A 12,160-nucleotide genomic window follows, 5' to 3' on the forward strand; every position below is an offset into this window, starting at 1 on the left:
GTACCAAATCTGTGACCTTGATGGTAAAACAACAAAGATTTATCTTCTTTAAATTTGAAAGTATCTTACAAGATGAAATCATTCTACCCACTTGTTTAAAGCTTTTGATACAGCAGATCTACGCATTGGTCTTTATTTGTAGTTTCTGAAATATCAAATATACAGTTAAAATCTCTTCATAATATTAAATTGACTTTATAATTATGGGAAATGAAACCCAAGTGTTTTTAACAGTTCCTTTTCCAATGCCTGGCAACCAGTATAGATTGACTAGGGTCCATATTCTATTATATTTAACTATTACTAATGCCATAAGGCCTTCTTTGTCTTCATACTTATAAATGATGTCTGGGTTAATCACATTTGTTTTCCATAAAATTGTTACCCCTTTGGTCTTTGTCTTATAAGTGGATTGTGCCAGTATCATATATCCCTTAGGATTCCATTCGTAATTGTCATTTGTTTTGAAATGAGTTTCTTGAAGGAAGACAATTTGTGCTTTTTTTCAGTTCTAAATATTTCAGTATATTTGATCTCTTGCTAGGATTGTTTAAGCCATCGGTATTTAAAGATAATAAAGTTAAATCCATCTTAGGTTATTTAGACTATGTATTTTTTTGTTTTATTGTGACTATTAAACATTTTTCTCTGATAACTATAAAATATATGTTTGAGCTTTTAAAGGAAATTATCAGTTTTATACTTTGAGTGTTTACCAATAAAGTAATATTTTGGTCAGGCATACTAAAAATCTTTTTAGGAAATAACAAATTTAAATTAATAAATGTTAAGAAAACTAAGATCCACACTAACCATTGAATGAAAATCATTCCTAATCTGATAGATAAACCTAAGTCCATCAGATTATCACTCAATCCTTGACAATCCAGAACATCTGAGTTCCATAAATTTAATTATCATATGGAGGATATTTGTAATAGGAATAAGCATTATTTATATTATTTTGAACATAGTACTATTGTAGATTAGACAAAATCATAATACAATGCAAATGTCTACTTATTGTATAAGCAATTAATATTTACATGAAAGATAGTTGACAAGCAATTCAATCATAGTAAAGTAGGATGTATCATATATAAAACTTCAATAAAAGATTATAGCACACAGTTATTTAACATATTCACCCTTATTGATGAAGTATTTCAAAACTTATTACTTAATATAAATAGATGGTAATAATATTTATACCTAATCTTTGTAATACAATGTATCTTACTGGATATATCAGAAGTTATATTTCATTGTTTGCCAGTATTTAAGTAATCACTTTGTTTGTTGCTAACTTACTTAAAGCATCATTTTTGTTTTATGTGAACATTGATGAAAGTTAGTGCATTTTAATTATCAATGCATCCCTCTTCTCCCCCCATTGCCTACACAATAAGGATTTTCATATCTGTCATTTCTTATTGTAAAATGAGTGAAATTATAGATTAAAAACAACAAATTCACTTATTGTGATTAATGATTACAAGTTCCCTTTCCATAAACCATAAATTGTCATTTTATGGCATATACTGAAAGTTTTTAGATTTAAATGGCAATATTCTATTTTGTATAAATAACAAAGGTTAAACTGAGTGATTATTGCCAATTTAATACTATTTGTTCAGAATGTGATTGTTACATTCTGTGACATTCCTAGTTCAGGCTTCTTTTGTTTCCCTTGAACAACTTTGTCAGTTTGATGCCATGTATAAACATTAGTTACCTTGGTAACAGCTTAAGTATTATGTATGGTCAAGATGGGTTACAAAACCACAATTCAAGTTAAAACAATTATATGACTTGTTATGCACATTTATTTATATGAGAAAATCATCATGATTCCCCTTGATGTTCAATATAGTGTAAGTCATTTATGACAAATTAAAACATTAGTGTTATTATACACAAGCCCATGTTATTAAACTTCATCTCTATTGTCAGTGTAATACTATTTGTTCAGAATATGATTGCTACATTCTGTGACATCTCAAGTTCTGGTTTCTATTGTTTCTCTTGAACAACTTTGTCAGTTTGATATAGTGTATAAAACATTAGTTAACTCAGTGACTGCTTAAGTATTCTATATAGTCAAGATGGGTTGCAAAAACTACAATTCAAGTTAAAGCAGTTACATGACTTGTTATGCGTATTTACGTATATAAGAAAATCATCATGCCTCCCCTTGATGTTCAATGTAGTGTATCTCATTTATGACAAGTTAAGACAGTAGTGTTATTATACACAAGCCCATGTTATTAAATCCTGTCTTTAATATCTAAATTCAGCAGACTGCTTCATCTTATATGACGATTATATATTTTATGTCTAGATTTACTAAAATCATACATTACATAACTATTGTGCTTGTTTTTTTTTTTTTTGTTTTGTTTTTTGGCTGTTGCTTAGTCATTTGAGACACCACAAGCCGTAATGCTTATTCTTATTATTAGCTGCTTACAAGCATGTTTATACAGTCCATAGACTTTAAATTATGAGACCCTTCTAGTTTCTTATTTGTTATATTTCCATTCATACATACACACATATCAGTACTTCAAGCATGGGCATCAATACCCATCCAGTTTTGCCAGAATACCATTCACTAGTTCATGTGGTGTGTTAAAATATCCAAACCAATATTTGTCCTGTTCCATTTTACCAGCCTGTTCCATGCAGTGGCCACTCTGCCAGTGAACCACTCAACACACCTTCCATTCCCATAGATATTTCCATGAAGGAAATCTGATGACTCTCTAGCACTTCCCATGCAACCCCAAACACCCCTAAACTCAGCTATCCCCATATGCCCAACACGTCCGAGCAAGTTCACCTCCCAGACCACTACAAAGAGTACTGCACAAGACCAAGTGCTCTTAGTCTTACACAATAACTCAGTCTTCCGCTGTTATGCAAGTCCTTAATATGCTTGTTCCAAAATATATTTTAAATATAAAATTGCGCTTATTTTTTTTTTTATCAAGAATCAACTTATTTATTTATTTTTTCATCAAGAATCAACTTAATGAGCTAAACGAAGTGTTGGGAGACCATCAATATGTGTACATGTGGTTTAAAACAGCCCCTTTATTTTTTTTATATATATATATATATATATATATATATATATATATATATATAGTTTTTTTTTTTCAATCAAAAACCACATTGCCGAGAATCATCTTGGAGGCTCCTCACAGCCATTAAGCATTATTGTCACTCTATCTCCATTACCATAGCATCTGTTCATCTGTTTCTATTAGTGTGTCTGTGTACTGCATACCAGAGGCTCGCTGTGCACCTGAAGCAAAGCTTCACTTCACTGCAACTTCAAGCCTAAATTCCCTCCCTTTCAGCGAGGCAGCTGCCAGGAAAAGAATGGAGTGCAAACAGATAAAAAAAAAACCCCAACAAGCCGCCACAACAAGAGATAACACATTCTTCCAGCCTTCCCACCTCTCACTCAGCAGATGTATAAACAAACTATTCTCTGCCAAAATATCCCAAATCACAGTTTTATCCAGCCCTTCCCCTGGATCCAGGCTAAAACACCAAATGTCTCTTCCTAATACACAAGCTTCAGTAAACCTCGATCATAAGCCACAACACGCAGCTTCCCAGAGATAAAAACAGCAACATACAGCAGCTGCCAGACACAGCTGCATCCACACACACCATGTCAGGCTTAATCAAACAGCTCTCGAAGCTATGATACCTGCCATAATTGATATTAACTATGTTTAGACAGAATAATAATGACATTTGTACTAGCTGCCAGACATAGCTGCATCCACGGTGACCATATCAGAATTGATCAAACAACACCTGAAGCTATGATACCTGCCATAATTGATATTACTTATGTTTAGACAGAATAATAATGACATTTGTACTAGCTTCCAGAGACAGCTGCATCCATGCACACCATATCAGGATTGATCAAACAGCACTCATAGCTGTAATACCTGCCATAATTGATATTAACTATATTTAGACAGAATAATGATGACATTTGTACTAAGAGCTTGTTACTATTATTTAACCAGGATATACATGACATGTCTAAATCATACTTTAACTGAAGAAGGCATTAGTCTCCATGACAGCATTTTTTTTCAAAACACTCTACTGTTACTGCTATTATATATGATGTTAATTTGTTACATTTGAGTCTGAACTGTGATGAATGGTACCTTGTTGAATTAGTTAATAAATTACTTAAATTATTATAAGTAAAATCAATGAAAAATTAACAAAGTATTCATTGAGTTCAAGTAAGGGAATAGACACTTCTATGTTTGTATTATATGTTGCTTTGTTTGACTTATATATAATATAAATAGTAACCCATCTTGACCTACCTTTGTTTGTGAAGAATTATTGGACTCTGAACATTCTGAATAAATTATTACTGTTTCTCTGTTGTTTAAGAAACCCTCCTGTATTTTTAAATAAAAACAGATGACAAGTGATGTACCATATCAGTTGATACTTTGAGAGATGCATTTGTAAGAGTTATTTTTTGGGGACAGCTATCTTGGAATCAGTTTCTTGTTTCTTCTTTCTAGCATCAGTCCAAGGATTTGTTTCTTTTATTCTTTTAAGAGTAGGGGCCATCCATTCCATTTCTTCTGGGATAGACACTATGTTGTTTTTGATGAATACAGTAGCTTCTTCTAAGTCATTAAAGATTCTCATCTCATTGGCAAAAAGTATTTTTATCTCGGCTGGAAAGGCCATTTGTGCTTTAATGTTGTTTTGTTTCAACAGTTTTATTATTGGCAAGACTTTTTTCCTTTGTTCTAGTATTCTGGAAGAATAATCATTGTCAAACCTTATCAGGCTTTGATTGTATTTTAAGGGTGATTTTCTCCAAGCAGATTTTAATATTAGTTCCTTGTCCAGAAATGAAAGAAATTTTATAACTATGGATCTAGGTGGAGTATTTGTTGAGTTAGAAGCAATTTTTCTTAGTGTTCTATGCACCCTTTCAATTCCAAATGATAGTCCATCTTTCAAGTCTAAAAATTCAGGAATACAGGTTGTTAAGAATGAAATAATGTCTTCTCCTTCAGTGTTTTCAGGCAGACCAAAGATCCTTATGTTGTTTCTCCTTTCCCTGTTTTCAAAGTCATCTATTTTGTTAAGCAGCTATGTATTCTGTTTAAGCAGAAATTCTTTTTGGAATTCTTCCTCTTTGAGATTCCCTACAATGGCATTTAGAGAAGTCTCTATATTTGTTATTTTTGTATGGTGTTGCTGTAATGGTTCCTTAAGAGTATCATTCTGTTTTTGAGAATTTAATTTGAGATTTTCTAAGTCATTTTTAAAGCCATCCATCTTCAAAGGTAGTTCCTGTAAGGAAGATGTCATCAATTGCAGTTATTTTTTTTCAAAGCAGCTTCTGGATGAGAATTCCTTGAGTTGTTCATATTCAATGACTCAATATATCTCCAAGTTACTTGACGGGAACATTTTTGTATATCTCCACCAAAATTGATATTTATGTAGTTTAGTATTTTATCTATAGATTTCTGATGTTTTAAACTTGAAAATAATAAACATTTCCTGTATTATTATACTAGTTTATAGAGCTCTCAAAATTCACTGCTCTCAGTTGGCCATCTAGGCTCTGCCCCTCATAATTGTGTTTCTTATTATTCCAGTAGGAATGGCATGAAATTGTTCTGTATTTGTTCTTTCCTATACTGTTTGATTATGCAAATTTGAAGTTAGGATGACTTACTTAAGCAAATATAATGATATGATATTTTTGAAAATACATATACAAGGCTTGTACTGCCAACTTTTTAGGGGGTTCTCAATGCTACTTGCTGACTATCAGGTTCCCTACATTCAAGATTACAAGTAGCCCTATTGTTCAGACAGTTTTCAGGATTTTCTCTTTTTAAACTATCCCTGACTACACAGAGTTACCCCCAATGAATGTGAGTGCTCATAATTCCATGTGCCTCCATTGCTATAGCTTGGAAAGTGCTTGGTGAGTAGAAACAGCCTGGTCCTTATGGTATGCATGCTAAGATATCTTGCCTTCTCTGGGTATCAACATCATAATGAAGTAGCCTGCATATTTACTCCCAGGATGTGAGAGCCACTCCTATTCTCCCTGATTGACTCCTTTGGTGCCTAGGTTGCCAATCAAACTAAGGGTTAACTTGGTAACATACAGGGGGTGAGCCATTTGTACTGAGGTGCTGACTTGTACATTCTTGCAGCAGATTTTTTCAGTCATGATATAGAATGTTTGCTTCATTTATTCTACATGGAAAAATTAGTCATCTTCTTCAGCTTGTGATGCTTTCTTCTTTTATAGTAATAGTTACTATAGCAGCATCCTTCAGTAAGTAATTCAGGTTAAGCCCTGAGCTGTCTTTTCTCCCATCAGGGACTTCTACATTTATTTTCTTAGCACTGCAGGGCAGAAAATCATGGACTGTAATCGCTTGTTGGAGCAACTGATTTAGGAGATCTGCTGCCCATTGGGTCTCTCAAATATGGCAAAACAGGCATTTATGAATTGCTTTTAATGGATAAAACTATATGCAGCTATTAGTCATTCAGAATGAGAATTGTATGTTATTATGTTCAAATTTTACTGCCTTCTGTGCAACTCTGCTGTATTTTATGTTTCTACCTCCATATAGCAGTAATGTTTGACTGCCACTTTTTGTAGTTTTCTGCAAAATTGACATTAAAAATATAGTAGATGAAAACTATCTAAACCTTAAGAAGGATAGAATAAAAAGGACAAACAACACATTGGAAGTTAGCTTTGCTAAATGCCAGATCTTGGCAATAAAACGGATAATTCAGAATTCTTCTTTAGCTTGAGAAATGTTAATACCTATGCTACTATTAAAATCATGCTGCGGCTCTGAGAGGATAAGTGGCATGCCTCGTTTTTTGTAAAAGTTGACAGAATCTAGACGCTAAAAAAAATTCAGAACTAGAAGCTGCTCTTGGTAATTAACATACATGGTAAGGATGGCAATATTTGAATTTACTGCATAGTGCATTTTGCCCACCAGACAGTTTCCTGCCATTCTAAACTTTTCCAGTAAAAGATGTAATACAGTATACAATATACTGGGATATGATCCTTTCTGTCCCAAATAAATCTTGTCAAGACAATGACAGTGAGCCCTATGATATTATTACATTTTGCATTCATGAATACTTACTTGTTATACATCAAGGTACATGTACATTAAAATGATAAATTACAAATTTATTAAGCTATATATAAGACAGCAGGCAAAGTTATAATTAACTTTAAAAATATGTCATGGTTAGCAAAAGAAGTATATTAAATAAAGTACAAGAACTACTGACTTTTCTTATCAAATCTACCTATCTATGAGCTCATCTTGCTCTTAAAGCCTGACAGTAATTAATATCAACAATTAGTGAATGCAGTATCTTATTAGGAAACAATGAAGTGATCACCCAGCTGCAAGACATAGTAAATGTACTCATAAAATTTTCTTCTGCAAACTTCAGACCAAGTCAAGGCATATAGGTTCATAGGAGGTTAATAGGCTAGCGGCCCTAGAGCCTTTACAAGCTTAGTCATGTTAATTTCAAGTATCCCTATAAATCATGCAAGCAATAATGCCCAACAGTGTATATGAACTTGTGTAAATAATGCCCACCCTGGGAGTTCTGAGGCCTGATGCCTCAGGTAGAGGGTCTATATGAGCTTATTGAAAGCTGATAACATTGAATGCTAGTTGATTGACTACAAAAGGTCGAACAACCAAAATAGCAAAGACAAGGAAAAAAATCACTTTTCCACAAAAAATAAATAAATAAATAAAATAAAACACAACATAAAGTGGGGGCTTCATCCCCACACCCCCAATGTGGGGGGGGGCTGTGCCCACCAAACCCCCCTACTTAAATATACCAACTCCAAGATTGCACCATAGCGGAGGAAATGGCAAACTCCCAACAATGGACCAGTGATTTTTTTTACCCTAGGAAACAAATTGCTGTTCCGTGTCTTCACTATTTTGGTTGTTCGAACTTTTGTGGTTGATCAACTAGCATTCATTATTATCAGCTTTTGATAAGCTAATATAGACCCTCAGGTAGAGGGCCTCTACACCCCTGGATGGGAGTTATTTACACATTACCACACATCCTTTAGGGCATTACTGTGCTTAGAGAATGGGCTATCTGTTAAATTGTTTTTTATTTGCTTGTTTTTTTTTTTTAAATTATATACATTTGTTTAATAATTTTGATGTAAAATGGTTCCTCTGCCTAATGTTTTAAACTTGCTGTAATATATTAACTGTTATTACAGGAAGTACTTTACATCCAAAATATAAGTTTGGTAAGTATTTAATGTCTATTCACTTTCTCTCTCTCTCTCTTTCTCTCACACAGTCTCTCACACACACACACACACACACACACACACACACACACACACACACACACACACACACACACACACACACACACACACACTCATGTGGGTCTACATTATAAAATCAAATGTTTAGGTTGTCAAACACCTAAACGTCAACACCTAAATGGCGAAAGCTAAAAACGGTAAACAGCCACTTCCGCAAATTTTTTCACAGGGAAAAAATTCACTTGGCCGGCAGACAGGAAAACAAACTTTCAAACTCTAATGAAGTGGAGGGGCCTCCACAGCCCCCATAACTAAAGATACTAACTCCGAGATCACTCTACATTGGGCAAAAGAGCAAATGCCCAATAACAGCCAAGCAAGTTTTTCCCTGTGAAAAAATTTGCTGAAGTGGCCGTTCATGGTTTTCAGCTTTCGCTGTTTAGGTGTCGACGTTTAGGTATTAGACAACCTAAACGTTCAATTTTATAATATAGGCCTCACACAAGTACCTTTAAAAATACATATGATTAAACTCAGTTAATAATGCCAGCCATTACAACTTTCATACCTCTATAAGTCTCAACTGTCCAGATTTTTGCAAAATGTCCAAATTTTTTTGCCTCATTTTTTGGACTGTGCCTCATAAAATTTGGGGTTTGCTGTCAAATCACTGGGCTTGAAGTCACTAAATAATAAAGTATATTTCAGTTTCAGGCTTTAGTATACTTTATAAAATGCATGTTAACATAAATCCTGTTTTTACAGCAACATTCTAATTGTATAATAGCAATATTTAAAATCTGTCCCTATTTTTGAGCCTTTGCCCCACATTATTTCAGGCTTTATCTGGATTTCTTGAGCTAAGAGGTTAAGAGGTGTGCATAACTTGCATCTAGTGCTTGATCAATAGTTCAATTTCTCTCTCTCTCTCCCTCTCTCTCTCTCACACACACACACACACACACACACACACACACACACACACACACACGCACGCACGCACGCACGCACACACACACGCACACACACATGCTTTTCAATTTTTTTGTTTGTTTTAATTTTACACTCGGTAAGCAGCAAAAGCACAGCTAAAAATAAAGGCAGCCGTTTGCTTACTTTCAGTCTGATCACCACAAAAGTTTAATTTACTGCCATAAGGCAGCAGACTAATTTTTGAGCTGATATTACTTGTACATTAACACTCTGCTGGAATGGTAGTGTACAGGTCACCCATCCTCTAAAACACTACAGATATAACGTGAGACATCCATTGTTATAATTACAGCTATGTTAACTGAAGCCACAATTACAATTAACATCTTTAGTTTCATGCAAGTAATCTACTTTGTGTTTTCCTGTAAATAATCAAGAAAAATCCAGCCCCCCCTTTTGATACTGTTAAACTGAATCTTATCATAAAGCCACATTTATGACCTATGGTGATAAACTGTAGCAGTGTACCAGCCTGGTCATTCATCTATATAAAACCATTCAGATATTCCTAGCGCAGCTTATCTATAAAGACAAAATGGGACCTACGTCTGTTAGAAACAGGACAAGAACATCACTGTTGATGTGATATCCTGACCCTATATGCAAAAATGGAAAAAGAGGGGGTTGTAGATGGATGGATGGATGGATGGATGGATGGATGGATGGATGGATGGATGGATTTGTTTGTTATGGAGAGATGCTGTCTTTTGAATCTTGAGGCAATCTTTGAAGAAGTAACAGCAGCAATTCATGAAGGACTAGCAGTTTATAATGTGCATTTTGACATTTCTGTGATGTTCAACACCATTCCTCTAAGTGGAATACCTGACAAAACAAAAGCATGAACTCCATTTAACACATACTGGTTAAGCAACAGGTCAGGAATCAGGGTAAGATGTTTAACTGTCTGTGTGTCTCTCTGTACTGATGGGGTTGACCATTACCATACAGGACTCTGTCTTATGGCTACATCTTTCTGGACTATTCTTTTCCAATATAAAAGTGGCAAGTGAGCTCTGGATTATCAAACAAAGTTGATGATTGCAGACTTGGCAAAGTAATTGTTTCAGTAAATGAATTTAAGTTCTTCTAGTTAGTTTGCATCACATACATACCGGGCACAATACTTAAGGACTTAACCTTTAATGTGAGTATATGTGGCACAGTGAGATTTGCCAAAATGACATCAATTATGATTTCTATATGAATGGAGAAATTAAAAAAAATACACCTTGAAAATGAGAGGAAAATGGATTACAAAATGTTAAACTTCAGTAAGTACATACATGCAAATGTCACAAACGCATGCTTCATAGTCCATTAAAATATAAAATGCACATTTAGTCACTCAGAGAAATCATTGTAGTAGTTCATATATAATATTGTTGAACACAACTTTGCTACCTTAAAATGTTAAAACAAATTGAACACATTACACATGCTATGATCCTTACTGGTAAAATTTATATACTTGGTAAACTTTTTTTCAGAAATGTTCGTGAATTACTTCATATTCTGTTTTTTTTTTTGTTACTACAGGTGACCTTTGTTTGGTATATAAGGCAATGTCCAGATTTATGATCTGATAAAACAACACTGAAAAAATGATTACTAAAAGTAATACCGATAACAGGAAAAAGTCACAGCTACATTGTACACACTTATATATTGTGTCATTGATACTAAGTTTTCTAAACTCTGTGGCTTAGAAGGAACTGCATGAAAGTAACACATTAAGTATATCAACTATAATGTCACTGATTTATTCTGATAAATAACACTGATAGATGATATCAAAGTGTATCAGTGGAATCAGGATTGGATAGGCACATTTTTGGCAAATATATGCACAACTTCCACAGAATAAATTACAGTACTTTTCTTCTTGAGGATTAATGACAGCATGCTTTCTATAAAGTAACTTGTAAAGTTTATTAGATCTGATGGCAATAAAATATATTTGAGCAACAATATAAAACAGTGTATTTCTTTACATGATTGTAAAGATGGAAAGCACCAATTTATAGAAGTTATTTATTGTGCAACTCTTACATCTGTTTTATTTCAATTTAGGATGACAATGGATCAGCCCTCCCACTATGGTGAAGATATTGATCTGGTCCTGGATGTTTATGGTAATTTCATTAGAGGAGCAAGTACTACATTCAGTGGTGTTGAAAGGTCAGTATGACATTGTGTCAGTCATTTTTAATATAGTTAGAATCTTTTTCTGTGTTGCGATATTTGTAATGTTAGCAGTCCTACATAGATAATTAATTCCAACAGTGACTCTGCATGTCTGCTGCCCTTACCTCTCAACCTGCTAACATGTCATTGTGGGACACAGACCAGAGCAATGTTTGATAATAGTAAGATGGTTAAATGTCCAGTTTTGAACAGTCCAGCAAGCCTTCCAGTTTTATGGTTCATGACTAAAACGAACATTCGACCAAATATTCACTTCATTTGTTTTAGTGAAGCGTGCATTTTGCTTGGTTATCATATTCTTTAAGAACAACACAACAAATTATAAGCAAGGAGATCATCATTAAAGATGAAAGATATTGGTAAATGATTTTACTACTGAACAGCATTTATCTAAAAGATTCTGTATATTCAGCAGCATATCTATTTCCTATGGAATATCTTGTCACTCCAGGGAGATTATTGTTTTAATTTATACTTCACTTAATTGATCCATTACGACAATATTGCATTCTGTAACCTTCAAACACTCTCCCTGAAGCATTTATGATAGAATTTATTACTAGAAAT

General features: G+C 33.8%; 1 protein-coding gene across 1 annotated transcript in view; it reads left to right on the forward strand.

The window, feature by feature from the left end:
• Positions 1 to 12,160, forward strand: part of DPT (dermatopontin) — a 162,749-nt gene that overhangs the window by 121,229 nt on the left and 29,360 nt on the right. Inside the window, exon 3 of the mRNA XM_044072356.1 lies at positions 11,459 to 11,566. Coding sequence (XP_043928291.1) covers positions 11,459 to 11,566 — 108 coding nt within the window. The remainder of the gene's footprint in view (positions 1 to 11,458; positions 11,567 to 12,160) is intronic.

This window comes from Protopterus annectens, chromosome 5.part0 (genome assembly GCF_019279795.1).
Source record: "Protopterus annectens isolate FY-2018-M chromosome 5.part0, PAN1.0, whole genome shotgun sequence".
NCBI lineage: Eukaryota > Metazoa > Chordata > Ceratodontiformes > Protopteridae > Protopterus > Protopterus annectens.